Source organism: Brachypodium distachyon, chromosome 5 (assembly GCF_000005505.3).
Source record: "Brachypodium distachyon strain Bd21 chromosome 5, Brachypodium_distachyon_v3.0, whole genome shotgun sequence".
Taxonomy (NCBI): domain Eukaryota; kingdom Viridiplantae; phylum Streptophyta; class Magnoliopsida; order Poales; family Poaceae; genus Brachypodium; species Brachypodium distachyon.
In genome coordinates this window covers 24,020,301-24,047,845 of record NC_016135.3, presented here as the reverse complement: position 1 = coordinate 24,047,845, position 27,545 = coordinate 24,020,301, and the positions used below count along the sequence as shown (strand labels likewise).

Below are 27,545 nucleotides of genomic sequence, written 5' to 3'. Positions count from 1 at the left end.
TTTGAGCTTGAATAAAGTTACCGATGATTCTTAAAAACGTAAAATTCAAAGCCCTTCCAAATGATGAAATTCAAACCTGGAACCCTGAATGTTCTAGGCCAGTAGGACTAGGCCTAGACCGACCAACCCACTCTGCTGCTTCGGTTTCTCCCCTCCTCTTCCGGAGCGAGGAAGGAAGGAACCCGAAATCAGACACCCCCAAACCCTCACCGCTCGCCGCCGATGGTGGGCGGCTCCTCCCCCTCCCCGGCCTCCGCGCCCGTTCAGGTGCGCTGCGCGGGCTGCCGCGGCGTCCTTGCTGTTGCCCCCGGCATGACCGAGTTCATCTGCCCCAAGTGCCAGATGGCGCAGCGGCTGCCCCCGGAGCTCATGCCCAAGCTATCCTCCTCGACGCCCTCCCCGCCCAAATCATCCGCTGCCCCCACCCTCCCGTGTCCGCCGCAGCCCCGGAAAGGGGCGTCGCAGGCGCGGGGTGTGGACCCCACGAAGATCCAGCTCCCTTGCACCCGCTGCCAGGCCGTCCTCAACGTGCCCCATGGTCTAGCCAACTTCCGCTGCCCGCAGTGCGGCGTCAGCCTCGCAGTGGACCTCTCCAAGCTCCAGAACTTGGTCACTTCCTCCAGCAACGGTGCGACCGCCCTAGTCTCGGGGACCACGCCTTCAGTGTCAATTCCTCCGCCCGTGCCCTTCCTCCCCGTGTTGACCCAACCGCCACAGCTGGTAGCTGTCCCAACGATGCTGCCCACCGCCGAGCTGCCTGAGGAGATCAACGAGGTATGCCATTTGCTGGTCTTAAGACCAGTGACTTCGAGTATCAACATAGTTTTACGCTGAAGTGATCCGTCGAGGAAATGTGTTTTGTAGGTTTGTATTTTTGTAAAGGATAATATATCCATAGGTAAATCAGCTTTGGAGAGTTCCATTGATATATTTATGCATGGGATTGTGCATTTTGTCCGCTTGAGGTGATCAACAAAGACTGAAAATACCATTGTTCTAGACTTCTGCTTTACTAAAGCTCGGAGATTAATGGGCAGTATGATTTAAGTGATGATTGGCTTGTCTGATCAGTTTTTTTAACCAAGCAGGACACATCTGATTGGTACGACTAATGTCGTTAGGGTTTGTCTGCGTAACTTCTACATGTTGTTGCCTACTCTTAGTTGCATGTGTACATTATCTAAAAGATTTGCACAAACGATCTGCTGATCATGTATCATTCTCCTTTGTTCGCGAAGTGTGGTTGCTAAATAGTTTGTGTGAAATGTTTATGACGTTTCAGTTCTCATAGACATTCAGCTGCTGTCCTATTCATCTCACTAGATTATCATGTGTTGATGCCTGCTTCATTGGTTGTATAATCGGGCTTGTGGCTTTGCACTTACTGGGATTTTGTCAAGCAGGTCGCAATTGATGTTGAGCGTGAAGAAGATGAAGGTGGTACTGTTGGAGAAACTTTCACTGACTATGTAAGAATTTCATGTACTTTGATGGCGGGTCTGCAGTCTGTACTGTGTGGAAACGCTTCTACTAATTGTTATAGTTGTTATATTTTTATGTTCCACTGATTTATAATTTGCCATATTTGCACATATGTCTACTTTTCCAGAGGCCTCCAAAACTATCTCTTGGTCTGCCACATCCAGATCCAGTGGTCGAAACTTCTTCTTTGTCAGCTGTACAACCTCCTGAGCCGACCTACGACTTGAACATAATGGATGAATTGGATAAAACTAAGACATTGTCTTGCTTACAAATTGAAACAATAGTTTATGCTTGTCAGGTTAGTTGACATTCTATTATCTGTCTACAGTTTTCTTAATAATACCACACCTCTTGTAAATCTTCATGTTGTTGTATGACAGCGGCACCTTTATCATCTCCCTACTGGTGATAGAGCAGGTTTTTTCATTGGTGACGGTGCTGGTGTTGGTAAGGGCCGAACAATTGCTGGATTAATCTGGGAGAATTGGCAACAGGGAAGGCATAAGGCAGTGTAAGGTTTTTGACAAGAAATCTCATTCAGTAGCTGCTCTGCTGAATTTTTAAGATTTTTTGTACTCCCTCCGTTCCTAAATACTTGTCGCTGTTTTAGTGCAATTGCACTAAAACAGCGACAAGTATTTAGGAACGGAGGGAGTAGTTGTTTGTCTTCTTCATTGATTAATTCTAGCTGGATCTGTGGTAGCAATTTCCAGGTGGGTATCCGTTGGTTCTGACTTGAAGTATGATGCTCGAAGAGATTTAGATGATGTTGGTGCAAAATGTGTACAAGGTATGGAATCTGTTAAAATTAAATCTCATCTTCACCTTAAGTCATACAATTGCCATCTGCATTGCACTTTTAACAGTATGTGAACCCAGTATAGTAACACCTTCAGCAGTATATGAATCCCACATGATGACATGTGGATGTACCAGCATGCGATTTATCAAGAAATGCTAGCAGGGAGTGATGGAGTGTGAATGTTTCTTTTTTGTGTGTGTAGAATGTACTAGGGCAAGGAGTGATGAAGTGTGAATCTTTTTAATGTACTAACTTATAATATTGTCTATTTTAATCATAATATATGCATCATAATGGTATGCCATATATTTACTACAATGTGCTCCAAATTTTCCATAAAGTTAACACGATATTGAGTCTGCAAGTAGCTGCCAGGAACGGGGAACCTGTTCCCGATATCCAGGAACCTCTTTTGAGTCTTCTCCCTAACTCTTCTATCTACCCTGTTCTTCTTCACTTCTTTTGATCTGTTCTAGACTTCTAGTAGTAGTTCAGTAGGATGAACGGGTTAGGAGCTGCTGCACTAGTGGGATAATAGCGTTGGCAGTAACAGCAGCAGCAGCAGCTTGTACTGTCGTACCAGTAGCATTATAGCACAGTCCAGCCATGCCATATCTGCTACCTGGCCACGTGTAGTTGCTGAAGTTGCCAGACTCGACGATTTAATGTATATTTTTTATCTCGAGAGAACAGAAAAGTTTTGTGTCTCCATGCTTTGATAGAAACAAAGAGTTTAATTACAAGCCTAGGACTAGGCCAAACACATGACACATACGCAGCAGGTTCATGGCTCGACTACCGGACTGGGCAAACAAATTGCGGTCCTGTTTCACGAACTTGCGTCCACAGTCTTGCCTTGGTCTGTGCTCGCAGTCGGGTATCTGGGCTCCATTGAAGACACGCATTTCATGCCTTCCAGGTGCACCATGCAGATAGTTGGATGAGTAATGTCTTGCCCTTTTGTTGGTTGGATGTGTTTGCAACCAGTCGATGAAGTCAACTATGTACATATTTAGAATGGCTATTCTTATATTTGTATATGTTGTGGACATATTGGACAAACAACAGAGTCCGAGTCAGCAACACAGTAATTAGAGTGGAATCAGGGCATGGTAGGATTAGGAAAGAGGCCAGTATTCTATTAGAAAGTCCAGGAGTAAAGGAGTCTAATACGTTACTCTTCTATATATTTAAAGCCTATCAAATATGTATGAATTTGTTATGTTATGTAAAGCCATATTACAGTCTTATGGGGTATCGGTGGCACTGCACAATTGAATACCAGGAGGGAAGTTTAAGCATAAATTCTAGCATCTACAATACAACAATAGAAGGGACATGTTTTTGCTTAAAAGTATTATGTGCTGGAAACCATAGGAAACATATGAACTATCAGAACATACTATTTTGTTCTCAAACACCGAATTGGCAGGATCACAGAAGGATCAAGATCCAAAATATCTTATGATCAGGATTGGGATGACCCTTTGACCCAGTAGGATTTTGTATTGTAAAATCATACACTATGTATCAAGGCAATGGAAGCCTCAGACAAAAGAAAATATGTAATTCTAAAATTGGCTTGTACCAGAATATGGATCCTGAACTAGTTTAGGCACCCGGTCAAAAAAAAAATTGTTTAGGCAATTAAGCGGCTGAATACCAAGGGTCTCAATCAGCACCTTCCTCATATGACTTTGTTTTAGTAGTTCCATTGGGAGTATTAATAACATTTGTTTGTACTACTACTTGCTCTCGCGATTTGCACTGGCTGAGGGAAGTTCTCCGCAAAAAAGAAGATTTTTTCTAACAACTGCTTGATAAATTTCTCTGTCTACGCAGTATCCACTTCATATTTATGGCTGATATTGTATATTTGTTATGCAGTGCATCCATTAAATAAGCTACCATATTCCAAGCTTGACTCAAAAGCCATTGGGATCAAGAGTGGAGTAATTTTTGTAACTTACAGCAGCTTAATAGCATCATCCGAGAGAGGCCGTTCCCGTTTGCAGCAACTGGTCCAATGGTGTGGACCTGAGTTTGATGGTCTCGTAGTGTTTGATGAGGTAATAGATTTGATTTAGTCTTGCAGCAGAAGAAAGGAACAAAGAGCAAAGTGGAGTTCTTGTATTTTTGTTGTTGTTAACCATATCTGTATAGCCGTGTGTATTCTGTGCTGAAAATATATGTCCCTTGCAGTGCCACAAAGCCAAAAATCTGATCCCTGATGCAGGGAGCCAGCCCACTCGCACCGGTAAAGCAGCTCTTGAGATCCAGGTGTGTATATCACTATATGGTTTGCTCTTTTGAATTATAATCTAACTGCAAAAGAAGTTTTTGTTCTATATATTTCCAACTTGTGAATCTGTAATGTAGCATGTTAGAAAATATGATCGATTCTAACAAAATGCTTTTGGTGATGTAGAATGCATTAATCTAATATGAACATTATGGTGTTCTGTGGAATTTTAAGAAAATTAAGGACCGGTTACATTAAAAAAAGCATTTTCCATTATGACTGCCATAATCAATGCAGTTTTTGCGTTGCAGTTTTTAATCAATATAAGATTGTAATTACCTTAATTTGTTGCTGCATGCCAAGTTTTGGATTTTTACAGTATGAACTATGCAATTTGATACAACTGCTAATATTGCACCCATAATGGTGTTGTAACCAGGCAACAACATTGATTGTGTGTTATCCTCGTCTTCTTTCAATAACTAAGTTTTACATAGTAATAAAGAAAGATCGAAGACACAAAATAATGATAGAATTAATCATCAGTATTTGAATTTTGATGGTATCTCAGCCTTTTAATCTTTTCGCCCAGTTGTACGATGACATTGCTTCAATGATTTACACAGAAAATTTGAAAATATTTGATACAGATACATCATGTTTGAAAGAATATATATTTGATACAGGTATGTTCACTAATACTGTAATCACCAAACATAACAGGAAAAGTTACCTGAGGCTCGTGTTGTTTACTGCTCAGCAACTGGTGCATCAGAACCACGGAATTTGGGCTATATGGTTCGGCTCGGACTCTGGGGGGATGGAACATCATTTCAGGATTTTACACAATTTTTAGGTCCACTGTTTTATCCCTTTTGACTTCAATCTTTCTTTTCATATTTTTATTTGGATCTGTTATCAGATTTTAGATTGTATTAAAATGGGCTATGTTTGTGTCTCATGCTGACAGCAAACAGGATGGTGATGCATATTTTATGTAGATTTGTTAGCATATTATTAAATTGGATTGGATTCCAAAGATTTGTTGCTGTGTCCCATGCTGACAGCAAACATGGTGGTGATACTAAGCCCCAGTACGAACGCTAAATTATGGCTACACCGCTACACTACTTATCTTGAGGGGGCTCTGTGCAGTATTGCAGTGGCTTATCAAAATAACTTATTTATTTTTTGGATGTAACAGTTAGTTGAATGCATGTGCCTTTAGGATAGTAGCAACATCTTACTGGAATCAGTAAATGTTCCTGTGACTAATTGAATTCAGCAGTGCAACACGACGTGATGTAGCAACCGTAAAATCTCCCTAAATTTATTGAAACTACAACAGTATAGTCCTCTCACTTTACTGTGCAAATGATGACTAGGTTGGATTACACAACTTTTTTGAGGATCACCCGAAGTTTATGTAAACAGATCATGCTCATATAGTTTTAGGGGACTTTGCTTTATTGCTGCCTTGAGTAATTCAAGCTGCATTGGTTGTTAATCCAAATCACGTAGTATTATTTTGATCCATACTGGATTTTTCGTCATTTGATTAAGACACTAAGTATTCAGGATTTGCGGTGGGTTATATTAGTCCGTTAGTTTGTGTGTGTTCTTTGGGGTGTTGCCTGTAGTTGAAGCATTACATGGCTTATATTACTTCTCTATGCTTTGTTACTAGAAGGAACTGCTGTGAAATAAAGTAGAAATCGACCAAATGTTTCTACTTGTTCACACTTATTACTAGAATGATCTGCTGCGAAATCAAGTAAAAATCTACCAAAATGTTTGTAGTTGCTCACACTCTATGGTATGCTTTATTACTAGAAGGAACTGCTGCTAAATCGAGTAGAAATCTACCAAATGTTTGTAGTTGTCCTTGTTCACACTTCAGCATTTTCAGGTGCACTTGAGAAAGGTGGTGTGGGTGCTCTTGAACTTGTTGCTATGGACATGAAAGCTAGGTTAGTGATTTTTCCAGATCTCATGTGCCACCATGGACCAGATGTGCTGTGCATATGGGAAATGGACTATTCATCCAACCTTTTCGGTTTGAAGTGTTGGCCAATGCTTTGCATTTCATTAGAACGATTTATTGAGTACTGCTTTCATTAATTTTGCTGCAGGGGTATGTATGTTTGTCGCACACTAAGTTATAAGGGGGCTGATTTTGATATTGTGGAGGCTCCTCTTGAGGAAAGAATGATGGTAAAAAACATAAACATATTATTGTACTTTCTGTCTCATAGCTTTATTTTTTATGGCATGCCGCTTTGCTCTTTCATGTTGCTTTCCTTGTTCACTGGTTGATTTATGATTCTCTGTACTATTCATTATTTTAGTTGTGGTATTCATGTGTAACGTCAGCTATTTGTTTTTGCGTAGGATTTGTATCCATGTCCTCGCAGGAAAAAAAAAAGACTGAATCCATGTATAGCTCATGATAAAGTTACACCACTTTTATTTCCAATGCAGAATATGTACGGAAAGGCAGCCGAATTCTGGGCTGAGTTGCGTCTTGAGCTCCTATCTGCAGGTGAATTCTCTGGAGAAGAGAAGGGCATTTCAAATCAGATATGGAGGCTATACTGGGCCAGCCATCAGGTGTTGCCTCCTTACATTGAAAAAACTACATCAAATTTTGTTGCATTTACAATTCTGTATGCTTGGCAGTTCAATGACTGCAAGGTTTGTAACACCATACTGCTTTTCTTTCCGGCATAGCTAAAAGTTGCGAAATAAACTATACAAGATAGCATAAGGAGTTTGGTAGATAATTGCCCCGCACGCTAAAAAACACTTGTACACAATATAATTCCTGTAAAATTCATGGCCTATGTTCTGCAGCGTTTTTTCAGGCATATGTGCATGTCTGCGAAGGTACCTGCTGTTGTGAGATTGTCTAAGGAGGCCTTGGCTGAGAATAAATGTGTGGTGATTGGTCTTCAGAGCACTGGAGAGGCTCGAACAGAGGAAGCTGTGACAAAATATGTATGTTTGTATTTCCTGCTGGACATCTGTCCCTTTTTCTCTTTGGATAGAATTTTATAGCTCCTTCCAACGTAACTCGATCCAAATACTTGAGCGTTTCAAATTTGAATTAGGGTGTTGAAATGGAAGACTTTGTTTCTGGTCCTCGGGAGCTTCTTCTTAAGCTAGTAGAAGAAAACTACCCTTTACCTCCAAAACCTGATTCGTTTCAGCAAGGTTTGTGCTAGTTGTTTCAGCATGTTAATCCTAGCCAGGTTTTACCAGTTACTATGTTTTCAGTCCTTGTTGCATTCAAAATTTGTATGTGACGCATGAAATGTTGTTACACAGAAGTTATTCATGCTAGAGGTCATTCCTTTTCCTGTTCAACTATATATTTCAAAATTTGTCAGCCATCCATAGCCACTTCTGCAAACTAATGCATTAGACTGTGACCCTTTTTCATCTATGGAACTGGGCTTAGCATCCCAAATAAGGGCATTTCAAATTTATTTTGCATCCTTCTTAATTTAATTTTTTTAGCTTTCTCATCTTGTTTTCTAGTCTTTTGGTTGTTCTCGTTGTTGGCTAGCTACTTTATTATTTTATTTAAGTAAATTCTTGTAGATGAAGAAAAAGCCATGGAGATCCAACGTAAGCGGCATTCTGCACCAGATGTATCTTTTAAAGGGCGATTTAGGAAAGTAGCGAAAATGGAAGATGTGAGCGATAATGATACCGATGACTATTCTCCGTGTAAGTTTTCTTGGTAATTATGCATATATAATTTCAGCTGCCAACCTTTAATGCTTACAGCAGTAGTGCAGTTGCAGGGTTTGTCACTTTCTGTGATAGTATATGTGTATTGAAACAATTTGAATCAAGTTAGCACTAATAGGATCTTGACCAGACTTCAACGTACTTTTTTTGGTATCTTGTTCGTGTCTCGCAAGAAATTGTAACTGTTATTTGATATTTCTGAACATGTACTCTGGCACCTACAGCTGGCAGTATAGGGAACATCCTGGTTACTTTTGGCACATACTAAATCAAGTTTTATTTATTGCGGAAGTTTATGACATTGGATACACCTGGTACTGGTAATGCTCTTACTGGGAACATGGTTACTTCTGGAAATCGCCAAAAGTACTGGCACAATGTAATGATGTATACCTCAAACATGATGACACTTTCTCTATCCCATACGAAAAAAAATCACCTTTTATACCCGGAAGAATTGTTGGGACTTCATTTGATTATACTTGTGATTACTCCACTGTAGCACAATGTCTAGAACACTACTATTGCTGCATGGATACTTATGATTGACCATGTTAAGTTTGTTAACTTTATCCTTTTGATGATTGCTAATCTACTGCGAAAAATGTTTCAGCTGATTCAGATCGTGAATCAACAGAATCTGATGAGGAGTTCCACATGTGTCAAATCTGCAACACAGAGGAGGTGATCTTTCTCGGTTATTATTCGGTACTTCTATGTTAAATAGTACAGATCTGCATTAGTGAATGTTATTCACATTAGGTCTGTCACATACTCACATTCTTTGACCTCATTGTGTTTTATGAAGTTATATGGAAGGACATGCCTTCTGCTAATTTACTTCACGCTGACCTGTTCATAATTCTTCCTTTCATATTTTTAGCGCTATTTACTATTGGTAATTTGCATTGTGATGAGTAAACTTCTATGTGAAAAATTGACTTTGTTGTAGAATGCTTACATGAGAATGTAATATCTGTGAAAGTGCAGAGTCATTTGATTTTTTGTAAAGCGCTTGGTATAAAAAATATCTTAATATCCAGGAGAAGAGTCTATTGCTTCACTGCTCTGGTTGTTCCCGACGTGTTCACCCTAGTTGCCTGAGACCTCCTTGGACTGGGATATTAACTGATGATTGGTCATGCTACACCTGCAAGAAGGTAGAAGGGGAGGAAAGAGAGCAAGATGCTCATGTGGCTGATTTTTCAAAGAGGTATTTGCACATTTTCAAGCTCCTCATCAACCTATGATCATACACACAGTTAATAAATACTTTTTTTTGTCTTGTTCTCAGGTACAACGCCGCAGTAGAGAGAAAATTGAAGATTTTGGATACAATACGTTCTTTAGATCTCCCTAATAATCCTCTGGATGATATTATTGATCAGGTAGTTTTAACTTTTGCTAGTAATGCTTATTGTCACAATCCTGACTGTTTTCTCTAATTTCTGGGCCTGTATTGAAAATTTTACGCACACTGGGTAACATGAAAAGGACATGAATGTACTTAAGTCTAGATTTTCTTTTTTGAGAGAGGACTTAGGTCTAGAATTAACTACTATTCAAAGAGATTGTTATTTCCACACAATTAGTGTTGGTCCGTGTGCCCTAAATGTAGTAGTGATTGGATTTGTCCCACATATATAAAACATCAATGCCTGTGGATCCAAAATAGTATTGCTAGAGTGTTGCATTTCAGAGTGAAAGAAAGGAGGTTTATGATGCAAAAACATTTGCTTGCTGTTTGAATGCATTGTTGAAAGAGCTTCCTTTGTGGCATCTGTTTTTGGCAGAAGACATAATCTTATCTTTATAGCTAATGTCAAAACGGATTCCTTATTTAGATATCAAGCTCTTTGTTTGCGTTAGGCTATACATATAAAGGATTTCTCATTTTATTTGGATTTTTGTAGCTAGGGGGACCTGACAGTGTCGCAGAAATAACTGGACGACGTGGTATGCTAATAAGAGCAACAGATGGAAAAGGCGTTATTTATCAGGCGCGGAACGCGTGAGATAGCTTACTCATGATGTCGTTTTACATTTTCTGGTTCATCTAATCCCATGTATGTGCATGTATTGCTTGTAGGAAAGAAGTCTCAATGGAGATGATAAATATGCATGAAAAGCAGCAGTTCATGGATGGCAAAAAATTAATTGCAATTATATCTGAAGCGGGGTCAGCTGGTGTTTCTCTACATGCTGACAGAAGGGCAAAAAACCAGGTTCGTTGTTTCTTCATTTTTTGATCAGTTGCAACTATAACGATCATCTATCCGAATGCGCTCAGTACTGCTCAAATAAACTTTGCAGAGAAGAAGAGTACACATAACACTTGAACTACCTTGGAGTGCAGATCGCGCAATACAGCAGTTTGGGAGAACTCATCGTTCTAATCAAACTTCTGCACCACAGTATAGGTCTGCTATTTATTTATATGTCCAGTTTGAAGCTTTCTTGTAAATTGAGCTGTTGAATTTGCACTGTTTGTTATTGAAGTTATAGGTTATTACCCGCTATCCAGTTCCTTCTAATAGTAATAACTGCAGATGGCTTTTAGCTGGAGCCCAGAATATTTAGTTACTTGCCAATGCATTATGTATAGGGACAGAGTCCATGTATCTATTTTTTCTAGGCTGTCTGCTCCAAGTTCGTATCATGAAGAGGGTTTATGTGACCTTTTGAAAAACTTAGGCAGGCTACAAATATGTCTTGCAATGAGTTCAAAGTGATTCTGGACTCCTTAGAGAGAAATCTAGTTATAACTTATTCATTAAATACAGATTTATCAAGACTGATTAATTGCACTGAGTAATCAATGGTTTGCAGTCAGCATAATCACCTAACACTCAAATGCTGAGATAATCATGTGAAATGATTGCTCTGTGGGAGGGGTTCGTGCTCTGCTAATTATGTTGGCTGTCCCGTCTCAGTTTGCGTGATGTCAATTTATTATCTCCCGTCTCAGTTTGCGTGATGTCAATTTATTATCTTTTACATTGTTCTAGTGGTCTGGTCGGTACATTAGATGAGCTACATCTTAATATCAAATTTGGAATGTATTTAGGCTTCTTTTTACAAATCTTGGTGGTGAAAAGCGATTTGCGTCAATTGTGGCAAAAAGACTCGAGTCCCTTGGAGCTTTAACACAAGGAGACCGCAGGTTCTTTCTGATTTCAACCAACTTTTAATATACATCAGCGAAAACGTTTCTGATGCTAGATTTCAACTTCTGCAGGGCAGGACCTTCTCTGAGTGCTTTCAACTATGATAGCAATTATGGGAAAAAAGCGCTAACGATGGTGTATAGGGGAATAATGGAACATGTCTGTATATTTACAATTATTTATATGTTCTTCATGCCTTGTACACCATTCTAATATTTGGTTTCAAGGTGACCAGGATTCTTTTCCAGTTGTTCCTCCAAGGTGTTCTGACGACCAGGCCAGCATCCAAGAATTCATTACTGAGGCAAGATTTGCTCTAGCATCAGTTGGAATTATAAGGGATGCCATAGTATGTAAGTTCACCGAAAGCTCGACACTTTTTTCTTTTCTTTTTTCCACATCAAAGTCTTTATGCTTTTTCCATAAAAAGAGTATATGCATTCATTACTAAATGAATAACATTTGTATATGTGTGCATTTCCTAAAATCTTACTCCAACTTGCTTATGGTTGTCACCTAAAGTTTCATAAACAGCAGCCAGATACTGAACTTCCATCTATTTGTTGTGGCACAAGTTGTCAATAGCAGTTTTTTGGTCATTGTTTAGAAAGTTCTTGGTTAATCTTGCATAGTCATTTGACATGATATTTGTTAATCATGAATCAGTATTTGAGTTTGGAGCTATGCTATCTCTTTTGTTGATGTACTCCTGGTTAACATGCTTAACCAATACAACTCATCTAGCTTCAAACCGGTCATTATTTGAAATTGTACCTAACAAATACTGATTTACAAGTTGTATGAACATGGCTCTCTGAACGACCTTCTCAGGTAATGGAAAAGATGCTGGGAAGCTTTCTGGTCGTATTGTTGATTCAGATATGCATGATGTTGCTCGGTTTCTTAACCGCCTTCTGGGACTGGCTCCGATCATCCAGAATAGGTGAGTTGCCATGCACGATCTTTGTATCTCCACATAATTAGTTGCCATGCTAACACTTGGCATGAGCAGGTTGTTTGATCTTTTTACAAGTATACTTGATGTTGTCCTTCACAACGCACGAATAGAAGGACAGCTGGATTCTGGAATTGTTGATATCAAAGCTAAGAATGTTGAAATGAAAGAATCGCCAAAGGTAATGCTTCTTTCTGATCACATTATTCTTTGGCTGCTCCTACTTCACTAATCATAATGCAAGTTTTGGTGCAGACCGTTCACATTGATAACTTGTCTGGTGCTTCGACAGTACTGTTTACTTTCACCATTGATAGGGGTGTTACTTGGGAGGTAATAAGACACAGTTGGAGCCAATATTTGTTTCGTTCAGAACCTTGTGGACATGATAGCTAGTTATATTTATGTACAATGAATGCTTGTTGTACAAGTACAACTGCAACATTTATCATTTTGTCCTGATTTGTTTCATGAATATGTTGATGCACGAAGGCGGCAAAGGCAATGCTTGATGAAAAACAGAATGATGGTACTGCTTCTTCTAATGATGGATTTTATGAGTCCAAAAGGGAATGGATGGGGAGAAGACACTTCACTCTAGCTTTTGAAGGGTACGTTGTGTTGTATGCTCAATTTATTTGTTCTTGGCTATTTTTAGAACTATATGCTATCATTGAGAAGCTATGTTACACGGTATGAGGATACGAATACGGCGATACGGATACGGGGATACGGGAAAACGGCGTTTTGCAAAAATGCTGTTGTGGGGATACGGCGAGTATATGTACAAAATTAGATTTACATCTTGCATTGTCTCCACGACTGGATGGAGTAGCAGCTGTGGCATATCGTGTAACATGAACCCACAAGGACAATTAGGCTTGGTATACTAGTTCTCCTCCGTATCATCAAGAGAGTTACTCCCTGTCCTTGTCACAGACCCAACAACAGAAGATTGGGTGTTTGAAGTACCCCAGCCGTTTTTCAGAGTATCCCCGTTTTTGCACGTATTCTACACGGATACGGCAGGTTTGGGCCGTATCCGTGCAACATAGTTGAGAAGTAACTTCTGGGCATAGGGGCCTCATGCTCACATGTATTTCGCAAGTCCGTGATACTTGTGATTGTCCTGAGCAATATTGCCAGTGTATGATACTGAGCGAAAATATTGAGTTAAAATGTGCTCTGTTTGATAGTTGTTCATTGGTGCATTTTAGGATCCTGCTGGGCAAATTTGTAGCAATATTTCTATTTTGTCGTATTCCACACAGAATATTCTTAAATGGTAGTATATGTCTGTTAAGAGTAATTTGATAAAATAATCATTTACTTGGGAAATTATCAGAGAACTATGCTTTTAGAAGCTTGTACCGTGAAACCACACTTCTTTCCATTCCTGTAATTCTGACAATGTGTGCCCACTACGGACACACCAGTTCCTCCCCTGTTTTGCTTTGCTGGACTTAGATGCCATGCCAGGCAACAGCTGATTACCAGTGCCCGCGTCCTCTTACCTCCAGAATCTACTCCGCCAGCTCCTGCTACCAGGCTTCCTTTCATGGCACCACTCGCTGTGACTCCTGGAAGCTAACCTGAAAATCCTGGGAGCCATGCAGGGGAAAAATTTTCTTCTGGTTGGTGACCTCGATCGCTGCTGGATGGCAGGCAGGCTTGCGCGTCGGGCCCTGCCACACAACCCCCTATGCCCACTGCGTGATCAACACCCTGAGACTATGCCACACCTTCTCGTTGACTGCTCCTTCTCGCAGCAGATTTGGCTCGAGGCGCTATCTTGGATCCAGGCCACCTGCAGTACTCCAGTGCAGGGCACCAGGCTCACCACCTGGTGGCTCGAGGCAAAAAAGATGACACCTAATCCCCTGCACAAAGGCTTCGCCTCGATGATCCTGTTCACGTCCTGGATGCTGTGGAAACAATGCAATGAATGCAGCTTCGAAGGGGTGTGTCCATGCCTTGCCAGCCTCCTCAGCAGTATCTGAGAGGAAGCCAAGCTGTGGGTGAGAATCGGTGCATTAGGACTTGGTCTTTCCTTGCCTAGCACGTGGGATGTTCACTAAATCTGTGTTAGTGTGTGCGTTGTATCAGCCTCTTTGGCTTGTAAATACTTTACCCACCTTTTCAATATAACGAGACGCAACGCTTTTGCGTTTTCTCGGGAAGCAAAAGCTGCCCTGGAGGCCTCACTTGGCCACAAGGTGGCTCCTTGCTGCAATTCAACCAGTATGGTATCCAGCGTGCCCGACCTGTCCATGGGAAAGCTTCCAGTTCTATTGCAGCCCGTAGAAGTGTTGTTTTTTAGTGCAAGTTCTTAATTGTGTGGTTCTAATTGTGCAAGAAATTTTTTCTTCGAAAATACTCTTTAGGAAAGGAAATCATAATAGAGCAATTAGTTGACTGGTAACAACATGAGTTGAACTGAGGTATCCTGACATGCATATATGAGTGATTCATTTAAATATATACTCCCTCCGTCCCAAAATAAGTCATGTGGATTTGTATAGATTCTTATACAAATCCACGTCACTTATTTCCGGACGAAGGGAGTATATATACACACACACCATCTACTAGGTTCCCTTTGAAAAGAAAAATAATTGATGTGGAGTTTTTGTTCTTATTGTTCACATACCAGCTCAACTGAAGGAATATACAAAATAATTCGACCTGCTGTCGGTGAAGCATTAAGGTATTTGCGGTTCATCATTTTTTATTTGAAAAGGTGGCACACCGATTCATGATCACCATCTGTAACTACTAGTGGTAGTCTAGCAGGCGTAATGTCTCATGCGCAATTTGTGTTTGTTATTACCACTCCATTTTATTTATGCAGGGAGATGCCTTTAAATGAACTGAAAAGCAAGTATAGGAAGGTTACATCAATAGACAAAGTTAGCAAAGGTTGGCAAGAAGAATATGATGTTTCATCGAAGCAGGTAATGGTTGGAGAAAAGAAATTATTTCCTTGGTCTGTGAACGCAATGAGACTTTCCTTCAAACGCCCTGGGTACATGAGGATTGAACATAAGACCTCATGCTCGTGTGGCCCTGCAATTCAGCACCCGGAATTCATTGATGACCTAGTGCAATTTTATATGTTCACTTAGCTATTTTATTCGAGTAGGAAATCTATATATCCTGGACATCAGTGAGAAGTACTAGTGGGAAAGGTACTTGCTATTAATTATTTGACTTATAAATTAATATTTTAAAATATTATTTGGGGGGAGCAGGGGTTTTGATGAGGTATCCATGTTACCAAAATGGAAAAGTTTATCCATGCTGATATGGGCACATTCACAAAGGGCTGTAATGCTTGGATGTGGTTTTGTGAGTTGCTTTTGTATGTGAGCAAAACCCTCCAAAGGATTTTCAAGCTACATGAATGAAAGCGGTGTTTCGATCCATTACATTGCATTCCTTTTCTTGATTTCGGGTTAAGCTTGTTTTTCATATTCCACTTACAATTTCACCCAGGTTATTTTAAGAATGACCAATTGGGGTAGATGCTTGTGTATCTTCTTCTATGTGTGTTACTTACCAAGTGCTCTTTTACCTCACTTCAGTGTATGCATGGTTCCAAATGCAAAGTTGGGAGCTATTGTACAGTAGGAAAAAGGTTGCAAGAGGTTAACATTTTGGGTGGTCTCATACTTCCAGTCTGGGGTACTATAGAAAAGGCCCTAGCTAAACAGGTTTCTTTCTGTCACTTACTGTTGCATTGCTTTTTATTTTTACCTTGACAAATCCTGCTGTTGCTGGCTATTCCTGAGTTCAATGGTATGGATCCTCCATATTCAGAGGGTTTATATGATGATTTCGGGTCTAGGCATCTTTCCTAATTTAGTTCCCATCTGATATGGTCTACTTGTTCCAACTAGACCTAGGAATAACTTGTATTACTGTACCTCCATAGGGTAAGGTAAGTGGCTCGTTGAACAAATAGAAGTAGAAGTTTTGTGGGATAAACAGGCAATTATTTTAAGTGCAGTTGTGATGACAAGAATGATAGCAGTACTTTTTTTTATACCGAAACTAGCAGCAGCACTACATGAAGCATTTTCGGATAGCCACGGTGAGATCTGGCAGGTTCAAAGAAAAGGGACAGGTCTCATTTTAACTGGAATATCCCATAGCAATAGAAACTGCTGCATTACTCACAACTAGGTGCCACGATCCCTATTTAAAACACATGAAGATATCTTTCAAGCCATGTATAATGTTGGTTATCTTATCCTTAAATGATTCATCATTTTTGTTTATGGATGTATGCCAACCATTCTGCCCTTGGGAATTCAACTAGTCAAGGGTAATAGTAGAAGCTCAGTGTCTTGTGGCAAAATGAAGTTGCAGATCGTTTGCTCTTTGTGTGTATTCTATGCTTGATCTTAATAGATGTAGCTTTGGAGTAATTGCTTGCTTTGCTACTGCAATTGAACAGATCCGTCAAAATCACAAGCGAATACGTGTTGTCCGTTTAGAAACAACAAATGACAATCAACGAATTGTTGGACTATTCATTCCGAATGCAGCAGTGGAATCAGTGCTAACAGGTTTGCTTTCTATTCCTAAAATTCTCTTCATATAGTTCAATGGGGATAATCACTTCTCATAGCCATGGAACATTAAAATAAATTACTACACTGCACAAATCATCTAGTGTCCACATTTTTGGAATTCTGACATTTCTTGTCTGGTATGGTGATAGAAATTTCCCTTGGTAGTGCTGAATCGCTGTGAGAAAAGTAAAAGAGAAAAGAAAAACATGAAATGATGCTAGCATTTTTTTTGCTCTTAGAATGCCAGGAATTTAATTTTTTCCTGATAGCATGGCATCCAAGCTCTCAACTATTTTTTTTGTTAGATGTTGAAAGCTTGGCATGGACTCTAGTCACATCCATCCGCCCTTTGTGCTGTATCAGTTCAAAGATATATTTTTCCGTGAGAACCGTAAATCTTATACTATCTTTTGCAGGCTTGCAATGGGTACAAGATATTAATGGTTGACATGGAAATACTCTTTTTTTTCTGACATTCATATTGGTGTTGTTGATCACCTTCCTGATGTTAGATGCAACAGCTTTCAGAGGCTTGGCACATTTAGTTCTGTTCCTAATGAGCTGGCACGCTGGTTTGTCTAATTTATTGGAGTTGTTAGCATAGAAATTAGGCAAGTAAATACTACGGAGTAGCAACTTCTTTTGTATGTAAAGGATGATGTGTACCATCAGTGCTTGTTCTCCGTTTGGTTTATATGGTGTACATTGTAATTTAAAGCAACTAAATGCTCACATAATCTCGGAAGAACAAAATATACGCACCTCATCAAGATGGTATCTTCGTGTTTGCCCCAGAGGTATGGTCGTTTATGCCCCTGACAGTTTTAAAGCATCGTCCATGCTGTTACCTGAGCATAGTTGTAAAAAAATGTTACACCTCAGGACATGACCCTTTCATTTTGATGTTGAACCTATTTCCGTGGCTCCTTTGTTGCATGCTTTACTTGGGTTGGGGAAGTGTTCGTACCCTTGCAAGTGAACTGTCGCTCTACACTGACCTACTGATCCTTTCGTGAAGGAAGCAACATGACTGCGATGCATTTGTGTATGCTAGTTTGTAAAAGATCCCAGCTGATCCTTGAAAGTCCAAAGTCAAGTCATTGCGGAGTTGTTGGTCTCTTGACCAGCTGAACCTAAGCAGCATTATATTGTTACAAACATTGGATGACAAGGTTGTGTCTAAAAGCTAGTCTAGTCCCGTACACCACCTTACAAAAATCTTTCTGCTACAGTACAAGTTTCTGATTTTTCTTCTTACAAGTCTTGTTATACACATGACCGGTAGATATACACAGGTCAGAAGTTGCGGGCGCAAATGCATTACATAATTATACGTGTGTTGTTCCGCTGGAAAGTCGCCTGGTTCCTTTGGTGCCTGGCTGTACCTCAGTTAAACTAATGTTAGCAGTTCCATTTCGTTATCCATACATACGTTGAGATTCCTCGGTTGACGTGTAAGGCGACAAACTTAATAGACAATGCTGGCCGCTACCGGCTCCACTCCGGCACTCCCTGAGCAATCATACAGCGCACTCATCAGTCATCACCTGCTCGTTGCTCTGATCTGCGTATCCCGTGGTGGCGGCACCATTACCGCCTGGGTCAATGCTCAATGCTACGTGCCTACAGATCACTTGTCGCGCATTTGTTTGTTTCTGGGTACCGTCTTCGATGGATTGGCTTTTACCATCCAAAAGGCTAATCTTACATGTGCCGTGACCATCAGGACGTTATGCATGATCTGCAAATTTAGTACAAAGTTACTTAATTGGATTGGAGGCAGCAGTAATCACTTGCGTTCGTTTTATAACAAGAAAAAAGAGAGAGGTTAATCGACTGGACGTGCATAATCTCATGGGTCATGGGTGCCTTTCACTGGTGACGGTGGGCCCGATGATTTCTCTTCTTCTGTTAAACAATACATGTTTTTTTGTGCGGGTAACAATACATGTTGGTTTGGATTTGATATTATAACAACTAGCGAGTAACGTGACGGTTCTTTTAATACGACGTCGTACATAATTAATTTTTATGATACTATTTGACTATGTTTATTTGACCAGCCCAACATGTATCTATATATCAAAGGTGGAAGTGAGCAAAGTTTGACTACATTCATTATAAAATAATCGCATTTTCTGGATGGATATAATTGGTGTTCTTTCTTGATGCCAGCAACGAAATGTTTCTTTTTTTTTAATTAAAGAGAATGTTTGACTACTGCATCTTAGGTAGATACACATCACATACTTACATGCGCTCGTTGTTCAACCACCGGCGGAGCCACCGCCCGGCCAACTAAGGCAATCGCTCAGGCTCCAGCCGGCAATATACACTGTCAGTTAGTGTTGATTAATAAGTCATTTTAGGTTGTTTTTGTTGGGCAAAAATCAATCAGAGCGGCCACGTGAAGAATTTCCCAGGCTTAATAACCCGGCTGCCTTCAGAGAACCCGACGACGGCCTACGCCTACTGCTGAAGTCGCGGGCCGTACCAGCACAAAAGCGCTCGCCCGGGGCCCACCCCCTGAAACGCAGCCCAAAGCCGCTTGTGACGGCTGACAGGTCACCTCATCCAGCCCAAACCCCGGAGGCAGCAGCACTCAGCACTGCAGCCATCCACGGGACGGGACGACCGCGTCCCGGTCCGTCGCACGCACCCACACACGCGCGGGCGTGTCCCCCTGGCCCTGCCCCACCACGGGCCTTCCCTGAGCCCTGAGCCTGACGGGTGCTCGTCTTCCTAGTACGCGACGCGGGAGGATGGCCGACCAGGGCAGGGGGCCGCCGGGCCGGCAAGGTTACTGCTAGCTACTGGCTACATGGCCTCTGACCGCCAGGCTACCATCCAACCAACCGCGGCTAGCTGGTCCTACGACTAGGAGGGGGCGGCGGTAGGCGACGCGCGACCCCGGCCGCCTCTGCGCAGGTCAACCGGCAACAGCGCCAAACAACGCTGGCTGCCCATTTTGCCACGCGCACCAGATATATTCCACTCGAATAATCAATAAGTACTACATGCCTTTCCTCCCGCCCCCGTTGATTATTTTTTCCCAAAAGCACGTGAAATATACGCATTACTGTAGCCACGCAACGGGTACCGCACACCGGAGCCACGGAGTTCGAGAGTAACAAGGTCGCCACGGACGATTCTTTGAGTTCCGAGATCGACAGAGTTACCGTAAACAGATAAACGTCTTGCTGTCGACGGGGTTTGCATCCGAGACTCCGAATCTGTACTAAAATCACGACAAGAATTTGAAAACGGAGTGAGGAGTCCGCTGGCCATTCCGAGTTACGTTTGGTTTTTAGTGTTCTTTGTTTTCTATATATATACAGCGTACACGGAGTGAGTTCATGGATACACACTACATGTAATAAGTTGTCTCATGGTACCCCAGGGACCATGAAATGCATGGATACTCACGGCATGGATATCCCCTCTCTTTGTTTTCTCTTGTCCACGTCAATGGAAATCTTGGAGGCATTAGTTTTGTATATTGTGTGTTCTACCTATGATTAATACCGTGATATGGTATGTATACGAAGCTTGAGGGAAAGATTAAAAAAAAGATCTTTTATTACTTTGCTAGGAAGACTTATTAGAGCATAGGAAAGCAATCCTTGATATCTTGTAGCTGTTGGAAAAAAATGGCTTGTTAAGCTTAATTTATTCTTTTAGAGAAGGTCTAGATTTAGAATGGATATCTTATAGCCTTTAATTGAGTATTTCGATCGTATCTTCTAAATCTGGTACACACGTCGAAGATGTGTCTCTATAATATCTGACGTATGCTTCAAGTGATTTTTTTTGTTGCTTTGTTAAAAAAAAAAGGAGTACATCTTAGAGAGATAAAATCGTTTCTATGTATTTAATGTGTTTGCTAGAAAATGGATGGCTCGTGACACCTACTGTGCCCTTTCCGGCGAGGGTCCGACATGGTAATCTATAAATTGGGTTTTAGCAGCAACCTAACACGGCCAAGGAAAAGACATATGGAAATCATGCTCACCTTCTCAATTTGGTTAAAGAAACATAAAAACAAATGAAAAGATGACCAGCACACCACTTTAGTACAACACCTGCGTGCACCTAGCGCTGTCACCAACGAATGCAGGGCGGAGGAAACTTCCCGGAAGCCCGCAGTTCTTAACCAAAAAAAAAAGAGGTTTTTAAGACCGTGAAAGAAATAGATAGCCGAAATAAAACGCAAACAATGTTATTTTTTTGCTAAAAATATATTTTTAATGTCTGGCTTATTGTTTTCATTTCAAAGTTCATTTTTGTGTACCTCCGGATTTTTTTTACACCATAATCTAATTACTGTTACCGATGTGCATGAATTATGAGTTTTTTTTACGAGAAGGCCTAAGCCATATATTAAATCAATCAGCTCTTACGAGACTACCTTTAGATTAAAACAAAATTGCAGACAAAGCTTTGTAGGAAAATGACGTTGTCTTCCTCATGCATTCGCCGGTGCATGCCGTGAGCGAAGTTTCATGTTGTCTCTAACCCTCTTAACCACGTCGACGCTAGTAAAACGTTGTTGATGACGTGACAATGTCGCAGCCATGTGGCTCACGTGGAATTCTACTCGTTTAATACTTTCCAATAAGGTGTCCAGCCGGTTTAAATAAAGAAAGTGTGCAAAATTGTTATTTCGCACATGGAACACATATTTGTCGTTATATTGCTAGTGCCATATCCAACCTATGATGTAATTTTAACGACAATCCATAAAAATCATGTATACGTCATCAAACATAAGCAAACTTGTGTGGTACAAGCATAATAAATACATGCACGCGAAACCGCCGACAACAATTTTATCGAACCATTTTGTCGGTTTGTTCGTAAAGAGGGCACACACAAAACAACATATGCCATGTCAAATTAAAAACAAACATGTGTGACTCATGCAAACTAATTACGTAAATAACACATGTCTTCAAGTCGGATGCAGCCGTTTGTCGTCATCGCCGGACTCAACCAGACAATCGTACATCCGTATATAACCACACGTTGACAACCCGTTGGGAGGACTACATGCATCCTGCATGGTTTATACTATACGTAGTACGGAGTACGTACCTAAACAAATTCCAACATAACAACAACAAATTAAAATGAATAATATCTCCGGCGAATTTTAAATGTGAATAATGATAATAAATAAATAAATAAAACCTCTCCAGCGAATTTTAACGTGCCTTTTTCCTCTCTCTAGCATTTCTCTTGTTGAATAAGTGATTTGAATTTGTATAAATTTTTATACAAATCCAAATATCTATAGAGACTCGAGTCACTTATTTTCGGGGAGAGAAAATATATATATGAACTCGCTGATCCGGTGCATCGGGTAAATTTGGCACAGAGCCGATTTCTTTCCTTGTTGCTTTCAGCCTTTCACCCCTCCTCCGCCCCAGGGTGCGGCGGGACCCACGACTTGCCCGCACCTCCTCCACAATCATCGACCGAAACAGCAACCAACGACTCCTCTCTCTCTCCCTCTCAACTTTTCTTCGTCGTCTTCTTCTCCTCACGCCACACACCACAAGCGTTTCCTTGTGTCCGCAGCTCCGGCCTCACAAAATTAATCTGATCGGCACAAGCAAACCCACCGGCCCCCATAAAACCCAAAAGATAGAACTCTCCTCTCCCCCGTGCGCTGCCTTCTCCCTTCTTCGCCCGAAAGTTTCTTCTTCCTCCTCCTCCTCTATCTCTAGTATCTTTACCCCGTCCGTGCAGGGGTGATCGAAGCGGCCGCCGGCGGGGGCTGTTCTCCTTGGCATGGTCGGACGGATGGAGCGGCAGACGGCGTCGACGTCTTGCTCCCACTCCGCGGCTGGGTCCTCCTCCTCTTCCTCCTGCGGCGGCAAGAAGCGGCCCGATATACTCAACATGATCCGGGTAATTAAACCACCGGCACCGCCTCGCTTGATTACTTCCTTGGTTGTACACTTTTTTTTCCTGTTGCGATTGCACAAGTTAATTCCTCCTTTTTTTAATGCATATATTCCGTTACTGTTTTGATTTGATGTGCCGGTGTGTGATTGAATACACAAGTTTGGTTGGCTGGTTAGCAGGAGCCTGTGGTTAACCTGTTCCTGAGTCGAAATCCCTCCGATTACACTGTCGAATTGGATCCACGAGGAACCTTAGGTACGACGATGCAGAGGAGAGGTCGACAGATTAGGGATACACAACAATAATTTTACTACTGTAGTAATTTTTCGTTTTTCACTACCGTTGGTAAACTAATTTGTGAAAGGAACCGTAGATTAAAAAAAAAGGGTTAAAGCTAGAGGTGCAAGTGGTAACTTGGAAGTCACAGGATTTCAAAGCTCTGGGTTGGCAACTTCCAAGCAAAGTTGGACTTTGGCGACGTCGCTCCCTTTTTGACTTGGTACGCATGCGGCAAGTCATGCCACTATGCCGCCGTAAGCAACCTGTACCTTTTTGGAGCCTTGCACTGCGTCTACTAGTCGTCGTCTAGTACTAGTAGTAAACTGCTGTCCACCACCCAGTTAATGCAAAATCGTGTCCAGCCTTGTACTTATCGGCAACTACCGGTAGCGGTTCTCTGAAAGCAAACGGATCGATTGCTGTATTATTTATTCCGTTCTACTTACGTGTCTCTTGCCTGGTAAAAAGAAAAACGGAATGATATTCGGCTCCGGCCTAGGGAAAGTTGTTTTTCTCTCTGCCTTGGTGCTGTCATGGGAAGTGATTAGTTTATATGAGGGTTTTGATTATATTGTGGTGAATGGCCTGCTAGTGTTGAGATTCTCAGGATCTGGCCATGCGTGCTGTATACTATGTTTTGATGGGAAAACGTTTTTTTTAAAGAGGATTCATGGTTGTCTTCCAGCTGTCAAGTCCAATATCAGTTGTACAATGTGATGTCATCGCAGTTTCTTTTCCAGTCCAAGTCCTTGGGTGCTCCACTTGGACTTTAGTAAAATAACTATTCTTCACCTAAATAATTACCAACAATACGGCACAAACTAAAGTTCTTTAGTCGAGCAACACTTTTAATTTTGCTGCAGGAACTAGAAAGGCATGGTACTGTATTTTGTGCCGTCTCTTTCGAATGTATGTTGGATTATTGCATCAAGTTTTTTGTAAAAAGGTTGAACATAACAGGTTCTAAGTTTAGAGCTTCGAAAATGGTGAATATGTGACATTATTACAATTCTGAGAAATTGCCTTTTATGATCCTGATTGTTTGATGAACATGGAACTTCGCTGTGCCTGTGAACACTCTGTTGTGATTCTGACCCTATTGGCCAATTCTAATGTTTCTTTTAAGGTTTGGAATTTGTTTCATTGTTCAACTAGGATCTGGCAGTATTCTTGTCCATACTTTGTTAAGATCACTTCAGTCTGAATGTCCGATATTGGCTGATTGGATGTTCTTTCACTAAAACATATTGCTAGTGTGTTGCCAGTTGTAGAACTAGGTAGCATGAGGTACTCAGGATTCAGCCATGCGTGCTGTTGATTTTGATGGAAAAACATTTTTTTAAGAAGATTCGTGCTTGTCTTCCACCTGTCAAGTGCTTGGGTGCATTGTGATGTCAGTGTAGTTTCCTTTCTAGTCCTAGTCCTTGGGTGCTCCACTTGGACTTAGGAAAATAACTATTCTTCACCTAAATCATTACAACCGCACAGCATATAGTTAAGCTCTTTAATCAGCCAATACTTTTAATTTGATTTTACTGTACGAACTGAAAGGCATGGTACTCTATTTTGTGCCTACTCTTCTTTTCTCAAGATTTGTGCCTACTCTTTCAAATGCATGTTGGATTATTGCGTCGATTTGTGTAAAAATACTGAACATAGTAAGTTGTAACTTTTGAACTCCGTAAATGGTGCGTTGGGACGAGCCTAATACTCCCTCCGTCCAACAAAGGATGTCTCAACTTTGACCAAATTTGAATGCATCTATACACTAAATTATGTCTAGATACATCAAAATTTTGACAAACTTGAGACATCTTTTGTTGGATGGAGGTAGTATGTTAGATTATTATACTCCCTCTGTTCCATAAAGATTGGCGCCAATCTTTATGGAACGGAGGGAATAATTCCCAACAATTGCCATTTATGATCCTGATTATTTGATGAACATGAACTTCGGTGTGCATGTGAACAACACTGTTGTGATTGTGAGCCTCTTCTCATGTTTCTTTTAGGGTTTGGTATTTGTCTCATTTTTCAACTAGGATCCGGCAGTATTCTTGTCCATGCTCTGTTAAGATCACTTCAGTCTGAATGTCTGACATTGGCTGATCAAATGCTCTTCACTAAAGCATACTGTCCTTAGTTGAAATAGAAAAAAACACTGAGATACAATGAACTGATGCTGCTGCATTTCCTTTTGTTCATCCTTCTTTTGGTTAGTCTTTAACATTAATATACTGACGTTTTGTTTGTTCTTTCCGATCTCTTTATGTCTGTAAAGAGTGCAACATGTCTTCATTCGTCGTCTACTGATACTGGCAAGGGTCGAAGTAAGCTGTCAAGCACCAAAGTGGCACATGGATTCCACTTGGTGGAAGGGAAATCTGGTCATGATATGGAGGATTACCATGTCGCAGAGTATAAGTATGAAAAGAACCATGAGCTTGGTCTGTTTGCCATTTTTGATGGCCATTTGGGTGACCGTGTGCCAAGTTACTTGAGAGCCAACCTTTTTTGCAACATACTGAAGGAGGTAAACTCTTGATTTTGGCCTTCTATTTTGTCTTTGGAAAACAAGGAGTATCTGTTGGCGTTGCTACACATCAATATTCATCTTATTACTTTCCCTTTTCTCATTGGCGCAGCCTCTCTTCTGGACTAACCCCCAAGAAGCAATTAAAAATGCATATGGCTCTACAAACAAATATATTCTAGAAAATGCCAAACAACTTGGACCAGGCGGTTCAACGGCAGTTACTGCTATTGTAGTGGATGGCAAGGATATGTGGATAGCAAATGTTGGTGACTCCAGAGCTGTTTTATGTGAAAGAGGTGCTGCTAATCAGCTCACCGTGGACCATGAACCCCATACAACCAATGAAAGGCAGAGGATTGAACAGCAGGGTGGCTTTGTGACCACATTTCCTGGTATGATTTTTATCGTGTAACTGTCTCATCATCATTCCCTTTTTTAAATGTTTCGTTATTGTTCTTAGTCAAACAAGGTATAACTGCATATAGTGCATTTGCATAATTATATTGTATATGGCTTGCTAACAGGTGACGTCCCTCGGGTAAATGGCCAACTTGCCGTCGCCAGGGCATTCGGTGACCATAGCCTCAAGACGCACTTGAGTTCAGAACCTGATGTTAGGCATGTACCTATAAACTCAAATATCGAGTTCGTCATACTCGCCAGCGATGGATTATGGAAGGTTTGTACTACAGCTGTTTCTCAACCTTCTCCTGTATTAATCTTGTCCTTTCATCTGTATCTGAAATTTGCAAATCAGTTCATAAACCTGTACCTTCGCTGAATTAATTCAGGTGATGAAGAACCAGGAAGCCGTTGATCTAGTGAAGTCGACAAAGGACCCCCAGGCAGCAGCAAAGCGGCTGACGACTGAAGCTCTTGCGAGGAAGAGCAAGGACGACATCTCCTGCATCGTCATCCGTTTCCGCTGCTGAATTGATCACTTCCTCTGCGTGCACCACACCGACCTCCGACTTTTTCAACTTCTAGATCCATGAGCGATGTCGGAATCTGTCGTAATCGTCATTGTTCCGGTTTAGTTTCTGAAGTGGATGTTCTTGCTATTTGTACCTATTAGTAGCTGTGAACAGGATTGAGATTAGAACATTGCAAGGAAGATGGTGGAGACTGGAGAGTGAGAGTTGAGGCTTGAGGTCAGTAGTGAGTAGCGGCTAGTGCGTCTCATTCATCTGTGCATATTTAAACCGTCATAAGATTCCCGTCAATCTGCGGATCATCTCGTAGTGTACTTGGTTGGTTGTGATGGAGAATTGGTAATGGACCAGTGATGTTAAGGAGTTATTAAGGTTATGCCTGAATTTCTTTTAAAAATATTCTTCTAAAAATCAAAAGCTTGTGTGGCGAATTTCCTGATTTTCATACCCATTTAGGCATACCCGGTTGGTCTAAGGGAGTATCCATATTATGTGTAAAGTGTTTCTTTTCAACTTCCTCCCTCGGAAAGTAACTGACTTTTGATTTGTAAAGTAACTGACTTGGATTTGTATAAGAATCTTATACAAAATCCAAATTACTTGTTTCCGGACAGAGGAGTACAAAGAAATTCATGTTCCTTCTATGCTCTAGTCAAAGGAATTTCATAGTATATATGAATATCCTTTCTATAAATTTTGAAGGAAATCAAATATGAACTCTAACGTCGGAGAAAAATTCTTTTAGAAGTTTCAATACATATTCTCTCTTAATTAACTAACAGCTAACCAAAGTTTTTTTTTGGACGGGGAATAGCTAACCAAAGTTGATACTGTATGTTTTCCTGTCTAGCATGTAGCATCCCCTTGGTAATACTTGTGTGTTTATTTGCTGTAAGATCCAACA

At 40.9% G+C, this 27,545-nt stretch overlaps 2 protein-coding genes across 2 annotated transcripts; both read left to right on the top strand.

The window, feature by feature from the left end:
* Positions 1–120: 120 nt before the first annotated feature.
* Positions 121–17,798, top strand: LOC100829866 (protein FORGETTER 1-like). The gene is made up of 32 exons (XM_003580465.4): positions 121–774; positions 1,404–1,469; positions 1,610–1,783; positions 1,866–1,996; positions 2,199–2,275; positions 4,175–4,356; positions 4,490–4,567; positions 5,253–5,385; positions 6,439–6,499; positions 6,662–6,743; positions 7,011–7,139; positions 7,383–7,526; positions 7,640–7,742; positions 8,133–8,261; positions 8,899–8,969; positions 9,329–9,498; positions 9,580–9,673; positions 10,199–10,296; positions 10,375–10,510; positions 10,599–10,705; positions 11,353–11,448; positions 11,524–11,611; positions 11,688–11,805; positions 12,284–12,395; positions 12,465–12,588; positions 12,663–12,740; positions 12,900–13,018; positions 15,061–15,114; positions 15,259–15,361; positions 15,992–16,120; positions 16,867–16,978; positions 17,401–17,798. The coding sequence occupies exons 1-32, from the start codon at positions 223–225 to the stop codon at positions 17,430–17,432; spliced, it is 3,882 nt and encodes a 1,293-aa protein (XP_003580513.1). The 5' UTR covers positions 121–222; the 3' UTR covers positions 17,433–17,798.
* Positions 17,799–22,518: 4,720 nt separating this feature from the next.
* On the top strand, positions 22,519–27,080 carry LOC100829555 (probable protein phosphatase 2C 44). The gene is made up of 5 exons (XM_003580464.4): positions 22,519–22,897; positions 25,455–25,706; positions 25,819–26,101; positions 26,234–26,388; positions 26,501–27,080. The coding sequence occupies exons 1-5, from the start codon at positions 22,778–22,780 to the stop codon at positions 26,639–26,641; spliced, it is 951 nt and encodes a 316-aa protein (XP_003580512.1). The 5' UTR covers positions 22,519–22,777; the 3' UTR covers positions 26,642–27,080.
* Positions 27,081–27,545: the final 465 nt, after the last annotated feature.

Coding starts and splice junctions, on each gene's coding strand:
- LOC100829866 (XM_003580465.4), top strand. CDS start 223: ATGGTGGGCGGCTCCTCCCCCTCCCCGGCCTCCGCGCCCGTTCAGGTG. Junction 1,784..1,865: donor CAATAGTTTATGCTTGTCAG/GTTAGTTGACAT, acceptor GTTGTATGACAG/CGGCACCTTTATCATCTCCC. Junction 11,806..12,283: donor TATAAGGGATGCCATAGTAT/GTAAGTTCACCG, acceptor CGACCTTCTCAG/GTAATGGAAAAGATGCTGGG.
- LOC100829555 (XM_003580464.4), top strand. CDS start 22,778: ATGGTCGGACGGATGGAGCGGCAGACGGCGTCGACGTCTTGCTCCCAC. Junction 22,898..25,454: donor ATATACTCAACATGATCCGG/GTAATTAAACCA, acceptor ATGTCTGTAAAG/AGTGCAACATGTCTTCATTC. Junction 25,707..25,818: donor TTTGCAACATACTGAAGGAG/GTAAACTCTTGA, acceptor TCATTGGCGCAG/CCTCTCTTCTGGACTAACCC.